Raw genomic sequence first — 15,667 nt, 5'->3', positions numbered from 1 at the left:
CATTTACGTGCCACATCAGCACTTAACGGAATTTTTAACAAAATTGTGACAGAATGACCACATTGATTTGTGACACCTATTTGTAGGGACTACGTTGATTGATTTTCAATTTCAGAGAATATCTTGATGGTGATGGTCAATTTCAGGGATCATTTGTGATAAAAACCCTTTATCTTTTAAAAGGGTTCACTTTGTAACTTGTACAAAAATAGAACTGCTTGAGATTCAAAAACTCAAATATGTTCTTCACACTTGTTTATAACAATTTGTTCATATCTAATCGTTGTGTTGTCAATATCGATCGTTATGTAGTTAATTTTTAGTGGGCCCACTTTCAAAGATTAATTTTTTCAGCCAAAATGGGGAATTGCATTTGCACATTCTTCCATTAAAGAACTTTCCGAAGAATTTCATTTGCATCTTGCATTGGAGATGCTCAATGAGTTACAAACTAGGTTCATTTAGAAAAGCCACATTCTAACAGTTAGTTCCAATACCAGATTGGTTTTTTTTTTTTTTTTGGTCAAACGATAGATTTTGTTAGATTAGCCACCGACGGGGTTCGAACCTACACCGTCATGCAAAAACTCAACTCTTATTCATCACTGTGGTAGAGAACCACTTGCAATACCAGATTTGTTTAACGTGTCCCGTCCTTAGTTGAACTTTTAATTTTTGGATTGGAGATGGTCTTAATTTTGTTATACACATAGGCCTTGTTTACTATAATGTGTCGGATAGCTTAATCTGTGCATGTGATAGTATTAAGTATTTGGTTATGAGTCATATTAAAAAGGTAAGAAAATAATAGATACCTGGAACAAGTAAGACTCATCAACAGACTCTCTAGCCTTTCTTTTTCCATCTAATTGATTTATGTTCATTATAGAGTAACAAGACGATTAAAAGTCCTTTATTTTTCCAATCCAATCGCCTTTTTGATTTTGAAAAAAAAAAAATCTTTATCAATATACTGCCTTCTTCTACACATTTATCCCCAGAAAACCAAGAGGATCGAAAACTTCGGTGGAAGATTTAGAAGTCAATGAAACCATGTAAAAAATATAAACCTAGAAATGACATTGGAGAGGATAAGACTTGAGATAATTGACTCGATGCATTTGATTGATATCAAAGGTTACAATATATAGGAATGCAACAGACCTAATTGAGGTAGCTACGTAAATTAATACAGTTCAATCTACAAGAATACAATACATGTACTCCAATAAAGTCTAACTAATTCTAGAAAATGAGATATTATGGGCCTAACATAATCAAGCGAGTGACTATTTGCTACATAAGTGCACAACACAACTGATTTTGCATTATATTTCCTATCCAATATGCTTTATACAGCATACCAAACTAGACTGTAAATATGTAGATGAAAAGGCGCTACCGAAGTCAATGAAGACTTAGGAGGGTCACTTGATCTTTCTCACTTCCAAGTTTCTATTATATGATTCTTTGTATTTGGTTTTTTGTGTATCAAAATATTTAAGGGTTTGACCCTTCTGGTCCATTGAAAATTATGATACTCCTGAATCTTCAAAGATATAACTCATGAATAAAATTTACCATTTTGTATTTTTTTTCTCTCTCTCTATTATGTCAATAATCACTAATTAGCTAATCAACTAATCCTAAATACTACAATTTATGTCTAATCATGTCATATTAGAAATGTAGAAGTTAATTGTTGACCCTAAAATCTACTTAGCCTACATGGCGCGCAGACCGAATAGCTAATAAGCTAACTACGTCCCTCGGTTGAATGCGGGGTGTGCCAACTCGTCGGCCGAGCTCGGTCGGGGAGTAAAATGAAAGTTGATGTGGTGTTGGGTGCGCTGTTGACTTCTTGATCTTACGACTATGGCTGAGGAAGGAACACATCTCAGTATTCGGGTTCTAGAGTCTGAAGACAAGGCTGCTAGTTCTGCGAAGTTTAATATCGAATTCAACTTTCAGTGTGCCGAATATTAAGTAACTTGGTAACACCTCACTTTTCCGAGAAGAATAATGAGATGACCTCTTCCAACAAAGACTCAGAAATCCTTGTTGGCCGAGACTTAGATAGATAACCAGTAAGTCTCGAAGCAGTGTTGTTTAGCCAAACTGAAGGTGCTCCTCGATCGGCTGATTCTACGGCTCCAATGTTGTTTATCCAAACTGAAGATGATGCTGGTTGCCACCACAATGCTATTTATCCAAACTGGAGGTGTGTTGGCAGGAAAAAGGAAAATAAAAATCTCAAGGTCTTTGAGAGATTTCACGTAGAGCGAGAGTTTGCGTAGAGCAATTTTGTGTGTTGATTTGGAGGGGTTTTGAATGATGCACTCCCTTTTCTATTTATAGTAGCAATTTCCTAGTGGCCGGGGTAGAGTTTTACTCGGGCTATAATTCATTAACCCAATCCGAATAGATGTCAACCAATCCTGACTCTTGTAGGACTCTGATCTAAGCTCTTTAATCAATCATATTCACCCTTGATTCTCGACATCCTTTCTGATTCGAAGCATTCTTGGCTTCTAATGATTCCTTGTTGTACTAGGACTTGGCCGCTTCACCTTTATCTGGATGGAACCTTCTCCTAATAGGACTCAGCAGAAATCCATTGGGCCAGGCCCATGATGAAAATATTCCTGGTACCTCATACTGGACCGAGAACAATCATGGGCTCGGCCCAAAACATTATTTTGGGTCCAAATATTAATATACATAATACATCTAAAATCATCTTCAAACTATGATTTTGTGTTACTATATAAGTTTTGTAATGTTTTTTCTTTTCCACTTTAAGCTTGTAGATATTTAAGATCGACTTCTCCTGGTAAAATTTCTGGTTTCGTCACTGTAAAAAGAGGACAAATATATGTCGTTAGTTATATAAGATGTTTACAGTTCATGATGAGCTAAACTGGTTTGAATATCTTGTTTAAAATGGTGAGGCTGCTGCTATGTGCCGATCATGCATGCAGGCTTCCTAAAAAAGTTGCAGATTTTCATTAGACTGCATGCAAAACCTCCTTTAACGGATCATGTCGATTTAAAATTATGTGTTGTGATTTAAAATTATGTCTTGCGAAACAACCAAATAAATTAACGATAATATTCGATCGAGCATGCTGTATTCGAAAGAGCATCTGGGAATCTGCCATATGTCGAACTCACACTCTATGGGACAGAATCTGCTTACTTGTAAATAATGCAATATTAATTTTGGAATTGTCCTATAAGCCAAATATAAAGTTCCATTTTATTAAACTATGTCCTCCGTAACCAAGACAACCACCAAGAGAGAGAGCTTTGATGCTTCCATGTTTTATGTGACTTTTGAGGACTCAATGTCCTCTTTGGACTCGTTCAAACGGCTATTTCAAAGAAAATATAATTAAGAAGCCAATTCCTTTTTTCTTTGGTTTAACGCATGCTGCTAGCTATATATTGTCTGTTCTCCTCAGGAAAAAAAATATATATATATATATATTTGGCATTGTTTTTTTAATTATAAATATAAAGAAATGAGGAATATGAATACATGGTTTGAAACATGCAACGACCCATTGAAACAGTCAATTAGGTGGTCAAGAATATAATTTGGAAAGTTCATAAGAGAATATAAATTATTAGGACCAAAGTTGAACTTTCTTGTAATTTACACCAAACTTCTGAGTGATTTGCATATTTCAGAATCATTAGTTGTTAAGAGTGAACGAAAACAAATCAAATACTAATAGCGGACTGTTCAAATAAAAGAGAGTTTGACACAACGGAACCAATAAATAAGTATATTCTAATTTGGAAGCAAAATATACTATATAGACCATAATTTTACTTGATCACTTTACTAATAATAAAAAAAGTAATAGGAACATCTCCTATATAAGGGCGGAGCCAGGATTTTTTTCTTGAGTGGGCTAACTGAAATTAGTACCATAAAATCATATGTTTATTTTTTTAATTATATAAAATTATATAATAATCAATATAAAAGAACAACAATAGAATATAAACTATTCTTAAAATCATAACCCTAATTGATAAATTCAAGGACCATGTAAATAATTAACCCACTAATTAAATCAAGAATAAGTAAATAAAGAGATTAAGAACGTATCAAAGGTGATATTTATTAAAAAATCGCAATGGAAAGTAATTAAGGAATTGCGGAAATAAGAGATTTTATTGTGGTTTAAAAAAGTTAGTTTTCTTTTCTTGAAAGAAGCACATAGCTTAAATCGCATAGGATAAATGATCATTTTTTTTTTTACGAATAGGATAAAAGGGGACAGAGGATAGAACTAATTTTTCATTTTTAGCATAAAACGTATTATTTATTACCTATCGTCACTAAATATACATTAAATAATAACCTCTATTGAATAGTGCTACTCACACAAAAGAATAGTGTTATTCACACACCTATTTTTACCTCCAATATACCCCCTTATTAATTTTTTGTCATTGATCATTTTCAATTCATTCGATCCAGCAACCAAAAATTGAGAGAGGTGTGTGAGAAGTAAAAATGAGTGCATGGATAGCACTACCCTAACAGAAAACCTCTATGTTTGACAAAAATAAAATAAAATAAACAATTAAAAAATTAAAAAAAAAGCTCTGTGGGCTCCAGCCCACCTTAGCCTTGTGGGTGGCTACGCCATTGCTCCTATAAAAGAGCATGACGGCGTGGGTTCGAACCCCATCGGTGACTAATCTAGCATCTAACCTAATAAAATCTATCATATGACAAAAAAAAAAAAAAAGATATAATTTACATAATGTCCTACAACGATGGACAAAGACATTAACAACGATAGGAGCAAATATTACTCTTTCATATGTCAAAAATTAAATAAATTAGAAATTAAATCTTGAACAGTTGTTGAACTAATCAAAATCAACAACATATCGATCAAATATTGATGATACAATAATTAAAAATTGACGACATGCCAATCAAATACTGATGACATACCAATCAAATACTGATGACATACCAAAAAAATAACCATTTGATGAGTAATCATCGCCAATTTCCTAAACCATTTGACAAAATGGAATCAAATGCCCTTCTTCTTTGTAGCATCAAAATGGCAGTCATTTTCAGGAAAAACAAAAGTTAAAGAAAAGGAAGTAAAGAGGAATATTGCAAGATGGTTTTGATTTGGTGGGGTAAAAACTAGAAAATAGCATTTGTTAGGATATAAATCTAATATACTTCTAGAAGCACATGTTGGCAAATGACGACGATTTTTCAAGGACGGTAGGTTTGATACCCTAATTTTTGCCCGCTGGCTTTTTTGTCAGAATGCATACGGCATCTTCTTACCCATCCGAACTACTAATCAAACACTTTTCATAAATTTCCAAAACTGCCTTCATATTTTAATACACAAATAAAAAATCATCAGTACGTTTTCTTGGTCCAAGACACACACTCACACACTCTCTCTCTCAAGAAGAATATAAAGATATTCATCTCTTGTCTCTCCATCTCTCAAAAAAAAAAGAAAAAAAAAAGAAGAAGAAGAACAAATATTAAAAAATGTTTTATATAAACTATTCTTCAACATCCCTCGTCTTTTGATCCATTCCCATGTAATGACAGAAGGGAATTTTCGCAATGAGATATTCCATCCCTCCCCACTACCTTAAATGCTCATTCAGGATCTCTTTCATCAATCAGTACTACACACACACACACAATCTCTCTCTCTCTCCCTCTCTCGACTGTTTTTTTAGGGTTTTGTGTGTTTTTTCTCTCTTTAAATCATGGAAGACATAGATGAGGAGGAGGAGCTTCTGAATCTTAGCCTTGCAATTGTTACAAGTTCAGGGAGGGAGAGATTTAAGAAGAGGAAGAGATCAAGAGATGATGGTATCGCTAATAGTATTTTGGTGAGCCCTCTAAACTCTTATGAAGGTTGTGAAGGGAAGATATTTAGGCTTCTTCAAATGAGGGAACAAATGCTAAAAAAACTAGACCTTCACAAGAAGAAAGGGGTTGCTTTTGATGATGAAGATGGAAAGGGCCTCCACCTGATCCACATGTTGCTCATAACAGCCACCGCAGTTAACGAAAACAATGTCGGCTCAGCCTTGGAGCATCTTACTGAGTTGTACAAAATTGTTTCCTTATGCGGTGACTCTGTCCAACGAGTAGTGGCTTATTTTGCAGACGGCTTGGCTGCAAGGCTTCTCACTCGAAAATCGCCGTTTTATGACATGATCATGAAGGAACCGACGAGTGAAGAAGAGTTTGTAGCGTTCACCGCTCTCTACCGGGTGTCTCCGTACTACCAGTTTGCTCATTTCACGGCAAACCAAGCAATCATTGAGGCATTTGAGAAGGAACAAGAGAAGAACAATCGGGCATTACATGTTATTGATTTTGATGTCTCCTATGGATTTCAGTGGCCTTCTCTTATACAGTCTCTGTCCGAGAAGGCAAGCAGTAGCAATCGTATATCGCTCAGAATAACAGGGTTCGGAAGAAGCGTGGATGAGCTACGTGAAACGGAGAACAGACTGACAAGCTTCTCAAAGGGGTTTCGGAATCTTTTTTTTGAATTTCAAGGGTTGTTGAGAAGCTCAAAGCTCATAAACTTGAGGAAGAAGAGAAACGAAACAATTGCAGTGAATTTGGTTTTTCATTTGAATACTTTGAGCAATAATTTGAAGATATCTGACTTGTTAAATTCTGCACATTTACTTAACCCTTCCATTGTAATCTTGGTTGAACAAGAAGGGAGCAAAAGTCCTCGAAGTTTCTTATCGAGATTCATGGAGACTTTGCATTATTTTGCAGCCATGTTTGATTCTTTAGATGATTGTCTGCCATTAGAGAGTGCTGAAAGGTTGAGCATTGAGAAGAACCACCTTGGAAAAGAGATCAAAAGCATGCTCAATTACGACAATAACAACGATGAGAATTGTCCAAAAACTGAAAAGACGGAAACATGGAAGGCGAAGATGGAGAGTCATGGTTTTGAAGGAATAAATCTAAGCTCTAAGTCCAAGATACAAGCAAGACTTCTTTTAAAAATTAGGACTCACTATTCTCCACTTGAGTTTGATGGGAGTAGTGGAGCTGCAGCTGGGTTCAAGGTTTTCGAAAGAGACGACGGAAGAACAATATCTCTTGGGTGGCAAGACAGGTATCTGCTTACAATTTCTGCATGGCACTGCACTGTATCATAAATATATATATTTATCTTCTAACACATTCATTATTTTTGTAATCTCTTCTTCTTCAGATACAATAACTTTGAATTTAAGCAATTATTGTTTGCTGATTATCATATATATCAGATTGACTCTTTACACTAATATTGTATGCACTATTCTAAAAATCCTCGCTAGGCAGCAGGCTATCGTCTCGACTAATTCTCATGCGTTTGAAAATTAAGAAAGGACACCTAAATGCAAGGCGACTACCTCACCTAGGTCGTGACTCTCACTTAGACAAAAGCTAGATAACTTTCATTTTCATTTAATTCTTCAATAAATTGTAAGAGACTTGTTAAATACTTGGATGAACATTCAATATACTTGTTCCTTAGATTTTCAATATGTTCTAATACTTTATAATCTACATGTCATTTTATTTTGCAATTTATGGGTCCCAATACAATCATATGTATTCTTAATGTATATGTAGACATTTATATTTATATGTTATATAAAAATTAAAAATTCGTATAGTCTGTCTAGTCTGCCCAACCCGCCACCCGGCTAGTGTATAACGTCTTTTAGAACTTTGATTGTATCAATCATATAATAAGGAATTCCAATTTACTTCATCTGTTTTAGTATGAATTAATTAAGAACGTCTTCCAATCCGCTATATATAATAATTGACATTACTTCATCTCTTTACTTGAGATATAAGGAAAGTATTTGAAGGAATGATGGATGAAAGAAGAGTGGTAAGAGGGAGAGAAAGAAATAAAGAAGAATGAATGAAGACATAACAACTTGAAATAGTTTTAGTTTTCACTTTATGTACATGTCTTATACATTTCATCTACATTAATCACCATTTTGCCTTAGGCTGGCCGGTCTTAAGAAGAGTCTGGTGAGACGGCCGCCTAGGGCCCTCGATCGAGCAAGGGCTCATGTTAGTCTAGAACTTATGTGCTAAGTTAGGACTTTTGTCAATAGGCTTACTTGACTATAAAACTACACACATATTTACTTGTAATTGCTATTATCACTCAATCATCTAATAGGATAGACTTAGAAATATAGTAGTGGCAATTCAAGGTGGATTTCATAAGAGAAATGAAGTAGCTTGGTACAAATTCAAGGTATGATCACATGCACTACATTTCATGCATTTGCACTTGGGATTTTCAGATATACACCACTTGGGATTTTCATATGTTATCACGTTTTTCAAAAGTCCCACGCACAAGAAACCCTAATTAGATGTAACTATAGTTTAGCCCTAACAAGTGGTTGCAGGGAAAGGTGTGTCAAACCCTAAATAAAAATTACCATTTTGGCAGGTAAGTGAGCACTAATACCGCAAATTCATCCTATGAATCAGAGATTTTTCAGTGTGTCCGGAATATGGGGCGTAATATCTTATGTCATTGTACAATTGGAGGACACTTAAAAAAATTCCTTCCAATGATATAAAAACATGTAGTGTTAGTTTTCTGGGCACACTAAAAACTCTCTCCCTATGCATCATGGTACTTACATGGGATGGCCTTTCATACATATTCCCTTTATTTTCCTCGCACCACGCAAACCGCTTACTCTGTCTTTATCAATGATTGCAAACAGTTCAACCCCTGCATGGCATTTTGAGTATGATCATTGTTCTAAAAATTGTGTTAGTCAGATAACGGGTAGGGATCTAGAGCTTGGGGACTAGGAGAGAGCTTAAGCAGGGGCCTAAATGGTTCTTTACTTAATTAAATTTATTATATAACATATAAAATAAGTGTTTGTTTGTACTTAAAAAAATACAACAATTGTACTGAGAAACATAAATTTCAAAATAGAATAATATATAAATTAAGTACTCCAATTTATTGAAACATAATGAATGTTTATCCAAGTATCCAAAGTATCCAACAAAAGTCTCACAATTTATTGAAAAATAAATGTAAAATGGAAATCATCTATTTTTTGTTGAGAGATAGAGTCGCGACCCTAAGTTATTTTCTTAAAAAAATAAAAGAAGTCACAAAACTGCCAAGCCCATCTAGGTGTGCTTTTTTTATTTTTAAAGGTGTAGGGATTAATTCTCGCAGTGGCCAGCGGTCTAGCGCCTAGGTAGGGCCTAGGCGGCCACCTTTTAGATCATTGTCCGAGTATGAAGATGTTAATGCATTCAAGGTGACAATCGAGCTGCCATTGATAAATCGAGTTATGGAGCAATATACGGGAAACATTAATATGAATTACTTGTAAAAGAGAAGGTCAAGGAACTCAATTGAGTTCGAGATTTGGAAGTCATCAAGTCTGTAGACATACATCATGCTAGCAGCACGTTGGGTTTCCGGTCATATTATTGAGATTAATTTAATTTGAATAATTAAATACGTAGCGGATAATAACAAATAACATACAATACACTATCCAAATGGTTGGTTGTAATTGTTACAGAAACAAAGTAAGAACTCGTAGAGATTGAATTACTTGAAATCTCTAGCTACGTGCATGCCTCATGATTGGATCATCCCTTTGCTTGCAATCTTCATCTTCCTGGTTGATCACATGAAACTCCCGTTGAGCCTCTAAGAGCATCCACACTGATAAATCTAGCAACAGTGATAAAGTGATTGATTTAACTGTGCTAGCAATATCTCTCACTTTGATCAGCATAGAAAGGGCGACACTAAGGTGTTTTGGCTTCGGGTTTTTCACACTATTGCCTTTGCGGTCTCATTAAGGGCCCTGAGGTGAAATCAAAGTTATCTACAAGTATAAGATAGCTATGATGCCTCAGGACTAAGAACTATTTGCATACTACAACCAGAAACCTTGTAATGTTTGATGCGTTAAAACTTCTTGGACAATCAATGTTCAGTGAACTTGTTCAACAAACAAGCACTTGTATATCCATCATGTATCCAACATGCGTAGCATGAAACCATGCTAACCTTACTGCGATATACACCAGCCTATCTGGATGATCACTGTCCAGTTGACTTTCCAAACAATAGCGTTATTTTTCCATGTGATTGGGTGTGGTTGTGGTTGAAATTTTATATTGTGTTTCTACTAGATTTGTAATCATGGAATTATATTTTGGGGTGATGATGTTTTTCCATGTGATCGGCTATTTCTTCGTTGTTTTTCATCGCAAAATTCTGTGAAACTGCCGGATCCGCCATCTTGCAATAACGTAAAGGCTTATCAAATTGGGGAATTTTTTCGTATACCCACATCTGCATGTATTCCTCAATAAATTAATGCTCAATCACATTAATAAAGCCAATTTTACCAACGAAAGCAGCACATATTACTTGAAAACCGTACGAAAATCCTTTACAACCCCATCTAGACCACAACCCTCTTCATTCCCCTAACTTCTTCTTTTTCTTCCTCCTCATCTCCCTCACCATCTCCCTTAACTGTACCTCTACCTCTTCATAAAGCAACAAACGAGAGGTTGTCATGAAATTGTTCGAAGAAGATGGAATCCCATGCAAAGCTGTTTAACCTATCTTTTAGTTTCACGAGGTGGAGGTACTTTAGATTCACAGCAACGCTGCTTTTTGCCCCTATCAATACAGCAAAATATAACAAACCTAGCTTAAAGGCATTTTTCTTGTTCTTGCACTCCTTAAATGCCATTTCAAGCTCCCCATATTGGTGACTTTCTTGGCGGTGGATTTGGCTTTACCTTTCCCCTTTTCCTTCCTCCCCTTGCTACTTTCACCTACCAAGCCTAATTTATTAGGAAAATACTCCTTTAGCAGACTAATCCTTTGTGGTTCAAGCTCTATGTCATGGGGTTCGTCACATCGAAGCCTGGTAATGAGGTAGAAGTCCTGCTTTGTGAACCAGGTCAATTCATAGCCTATTAAATAAGTCAGCCCTCTAGGTCTTTAACCCCTTGATTTGCCACTCTATGAAACGATAACTCATGGACTAATTGCCTAATGATGACCAATTCATCCACACTCTGTAGGTGGCCAAAGTGTCCTAAAATCACAAAGTTGTGCCTCATTAAACTTCTCCCTAAACAATCCTAACACATAGGGGGCTTAGGATAGGTTGTTAACCCTTCCTTATACGTTTCTTCTTCTCGGGTTGCTAGTTGAACATCCTGGGTTGTCATATCCTATACATATAACAATACACAGACAACAATCAACAACACATAACCTTACACCAACCTATCATGAAATTTCATAGTTATACATCTACTGTGAACAGAGTATCATTACTTAAGCAATTTCATATCCCACCACAAAATTAACAATAACAACAAATAACCTTACAACAAACTGTCATCAAAGTTTCATAGTTATAAATTTTATTATGAATAATGCTCATTACTTAAGCAATTTCAAGTCCCACCCATAAAATTAACAATCATTCAGATGAAAAAATCAATCTCTACCACCATAAAATTAGCAATAATTCAGATACAAAATCAATCCCTACCCAAAACTACAACTTTACAAAAACAACAGATAACGACCCAGCCTCTACAAAACCGATCAACATAGCTTCATAACTTCACAATGCACCCAAATTTCTCAAAAATTTCACATATATCCACAAAATTCAGCTAATTACATCAACAAACATGCATAATTAACCTTACACTATCTTAAATTTATACTAACTAACAGAAATAACAAAATTAAATTCTAGGGTTCCATTTTCAAAACTCACCAAATTTGAAATTCACTGGGGAATCAAATATGACGTTGGTTATCGTTGAAGCACTCTGAACCCAACTCAAATAAAGCGAAAAGAACCTCTTATTTGTGGAACCGACAACACAGCCTCCAACCAAATTCCCCTAATTTTCTTTACTGTTGTTTGGGGTTTCTGTAAGGCCTAAGAACACAAGCACATACTATAACTGGGTTTGGAACGAGAAGCAAATTTTCAAACGGAAGTGATGTTTTCAATGACAAGGATGTTTGAGCAAATACAGGTGAGGGAGAGTTTTGGAGGAGGACAAGACTAATTAAAGATGGCAAGTGTTGATGTTGGGGGAGTTTAAATCCCAAGAAATTTTGAACTCATACCGGATACCATTTTCATTAAATGACGAGTCCCGATTTTACCCTAAACTCATTATGATAGATTCGTTTTCAGGGGTCAAATTTTCATCTAACGGCTTACAATCCTCCCGCATGCAAGGTCTGCACCTTAGAAACCGCGATCAAAGCAATTCCCAAATAAATAAGAAAGTGGAAATTGGCCGGCCCATTTTATAGTTTTTGGGTCGACTTGGACTTTATTTCATCTCCTCTCGTCTCTTGTCTTGTCTCTCTTGTCTCTACAACGTTGGACTCATCAGACTAATAACAGCGACACTCTCAGCTTTGGATCTGAGAAGAAGAATTCAGAAAGAGGAGAGAAAGAGACTCGATCATTATTTATTCTTCCAGAAATTAAAAGAAGAAAGAAAAGAAGAAGGTAGAAGGTAGAAGAAGAAAGGAGCAGTGTGAGAGAGTGAGAAATGGAGCAGGTTCGGTCGGCAGTGGAGGAGCACCTGGATCAAATGGCAGATCTCGTCCAGAAAATATCCGCAGAGTTACGTTCTGGTCTTGCACCTGCTGTAAATACTTTCTTGGGCTTTTTCCACGCCATCGACTGGAAGGTACCTCCATTATGTCTCTCTCTCTCTCTCTCTCTCTCTCTCGCTGTTTGGTTTCCCAGAAAGTAACCAAATTTGAAAAGAAAATCTAATTTAATTTAATGGGTGATTGGCAGGAACCTTGGTTGATGGGTTTAATGGGGATGCATCTTGTGTTTCTGATAGTAGCCATTACCTCCAGGAGGAATCTCAACTTCCAAATGTTTCTGTTCCTTTCGGCATGTAAGTTCGTTTTATATTGCTTTCATATGAAATTTGTATGATAGCTAGTGTTCTGTGTTGTTTGCGAGATCGCGTAATGTGTGATTGCGCCTTCAGTCAATCCGTGAAGGATTGTTCTACCCTTACAACAATATATAGAGTAGTTGTTTGATAATACATGTAATGAGTTATGGCTGAAATGCTTTCATTTAAGTTAGATTTATGCCTTGTCTTTAGTCCTTTTGTGGCTTGAGCAAAATCGCTTTTTTTTTTTCGCTTGTGGCTAGATCGTTGATGAAACATATAATGTGTGCTTTTCCTTTTGCATACTTTTAACATTAGAATGAGTTGATTCCAGAAGCAATTTTACTGCGAAATTTAAAAGCATAATTGAGAATGGTAATTGGGGTTGACCCCGACAAGATCTGAGCAGCTTGTTTATTGTCTTGGTTCAAAAGGGGGAAAATGCTTGTAATGAAACCTGGGGTTCTACTCTGGTTCTTCTAAGTAAATTGGTTCGTTTATATGGTTCTAATGAAACCTTGTGATATGGTAGCAGAAATCCTCTTTTATTCGATTGGATTTTCAGCAAAAGAATTTGGATTTATGTGCTGCTAGATGCAGCCCAATTCATTTTCATCAAATGATTCTGATTGCCTCCAAGGAGATTGGTGAACTTGTGCTTTGATAGTTCGATGGAGACTTTCAAACATGGTTTGAGGATCTGGTTTGATGAGGGAACATAAAACTGAGGAACAAACTCGATCAAGCTATAACTTTTTTTCCTAGTTGTTAGGCAAGATTAGCCGACCCCACTTAGTGGGAAAAGGCTTTGTTGTTGTTGTTGTTGTTGTTGTTGTTGTTAGGCAAGATGCCCAAGCTTTATATCAAACTATAATCACTTTGTGCTTTTTTCACTTTCAAAATATAACCATTTATTTAATCACTTTGTGCTTTTTTATTTGAAGCTTTAAATATAAATAGATTTTTTGTATTTCGTATGCTGTGTGATTTCTCCAGAATGTGTATGAATCTCTTCTGTTTCGATTTCTGGTTATTTAGGATATCCATTGAAATATCTGATATCAGTCTCAAAGAAAGAACTGCAAAAAATACTACTATTTTGGTGGCCTTGTTTCTCTTTAGGGTTTGGATCATCTGTTCATTCTTTATCAGAAGATTGATGTTTTCAAAACATTATGCACGAATCGTACAACTAGTGTATCATGCTCCTCATACCTTTTGTAGAAGCTTGTTAATGGAGAATTGTAGTAATTTCCAGTTTTTGAGATTAGTTGGAAACTTTGCCAACTCAGCCACCAACCGGTACTTATCACAAGGGGTTATAGAATTTTTATTTATGGCATCAGTGTTAAGTACTGATGTTCTTTTGTGTGCTGTGAGTATGAAGGGGGTTTGCTTTCAGAACAAGGGTGGAACTGAGCATGTCAACTTACATATGTTCCTTTTGCCTATCTAGATACTTATATGTGGAAATTGTTTTGCAGTGGCTGGAGTATATCTTGCAGAGAGGCTGAATAGTTTCCTGCGTGCGAACTGGAAGAGCTTTGCCAGTCAGGATTATTTTGATGAGGGTGGAGTTTTTCTCTCAACACTCTGGTCTGGGCCGCTTCTCGTCATTGCAATCATAATTTTGGTTAGTACGTGCGATTGATATTCAACTATTATCGTATCTTGTCTGATTCCGTATTTTCAATTCTTTGCTTTAACTTGAATCTAATTTCTTTCACAGGTAAACACACTCTTTTCCTTATGTCGCCTGATTGTTAAGTGGAAAAGAGCTGAGCTAAGACATCGTGCAAGGCTTTCTCAAAGCAAGCAGGATTGAGCTTCTCTCGTGCCGGATTGCCAGCCAAATGAATATGGGGTTTGCCCTTCTTGGCTTTTTATTTCAAAACTTTTTTTGTCTAGGTAATGCCATTGTTACAAGTTAGATGAGAGTTGGGATAAGTTTGTCCCGTCCGACGTAAAGGACCAACTAAAGCATTGTGCTCAAGGTTCCCATATCAGAATCTTTTTTATTGTAACATCAAATTTTGACCTATTTTTTTGTATGATAATTGATCTCAATCCGCGTATGATAGTTTTGGCTGTTAATTTCTTGTGGATGGAATCCTGTACTATAAGTTAACGGCTATTCTTTGCTGTCGTTCATAACGCCTATGGTTTCAAACTCTCGTTTGCTAAACTTGCGTCGCTTGCACCGCACTTATAATCTGTCACGCTGAGCCCCTGTTTTTGTTCATCTGAGTTGTGAATGATCGGATTTTCTTGTTCATTCCGATGAGCCATTTAATGTTCTAGTTTCTACAGACTCAAATGAACAAAGACAATGACTTGATTAGTCTGTCAAAGACAATCTAGTAACCTCCCCCCCTGCACCCACTCACAGCATCCTCCAACTTAAAATTCCAAACCAGATGAGTTATATGATGATGTACAAACCAAAAGAAGGTTCAAGCTCAAACCGAATACAAACCAATCAGATCGAACCAAAACCTAACTAAACTAGTTATTTTATTAGGCTCAATTTCAATTTTATGTATGAAAGTGAACTGAACCCAACGAACGACACTCACCTTTCTCCTTGCCATGTCTGCCTTTGCATTTTTTTGAAATTTTTAACTAAGCAAACCT

At 36.0% G+C, this 15,667-nt stretch overlaps 2 protein-coding genes across 2 annotated transcripts; both read left to right on the top strand.

The window, feature by feature from the left end:
- Positions 1-5,533: 5,533 nt before the first annotated feature.
- LOC137725055 (GRAS family protein RAM1-like) lies at positions 5,534-7,299 on the top strand. The gene has a single exon (XM_068463661.2). The coding sequence runs from the start codon at positions 5,779-5,781 to the stop codon at positions 7,204-7,206; it is 1,428 nt and encodes a 475-aa protein (XP_068319762.2). The 5' UTR covers positions 5,534-5,778; the 3' UTR covers positions 7,207-7,299.
- A 5,116-nt stretch (positions 7,300-12,415) lies between these two features.
- On the top strand, positions 12,416-15,127 carry LOC137726766 (uncharacterized). The gene is made up of 4 exons (XM_068465728.2): positions 12,416-12,811; positions 12,925-13,030; positions 14,518-14,666; positions 14,763-15,127. The coding sequence occupies exons 1-4, from the start codon at positions 12,671-12,673 to the stop codon at positions 14,856-14,858; spliced, it is 492 nt and encodes a 163-aa protein (XP_068321829.2). The 5' UTR covers positions 12,416-12,670; the 3' UTR covers positions 14,859-15,127.
- The last annotated feature ends 540 nt before the right edge of the window (positions 15,128-15,667 follow it).

Source organism: Pyrus communis, chromosome 5 (genome assembly GCF_041283825.1).
Source record: "Pyrus communis isolate YQ-2024b chromosome 5, ASM4128382v1, whole genome shotgun sequence".
Lineage (NCBI taxonomy): Eukaryota > Viridiplantae > Streptophyta > Magnoliopsida > Rosales > Rosaceae > Pyrus > Pyrus communis.
The sequence above is the reverse complement of the archived record's forward strand: the minus strand, read 5'-3'. Positions and strand labels throughout refer to the sequence as shown.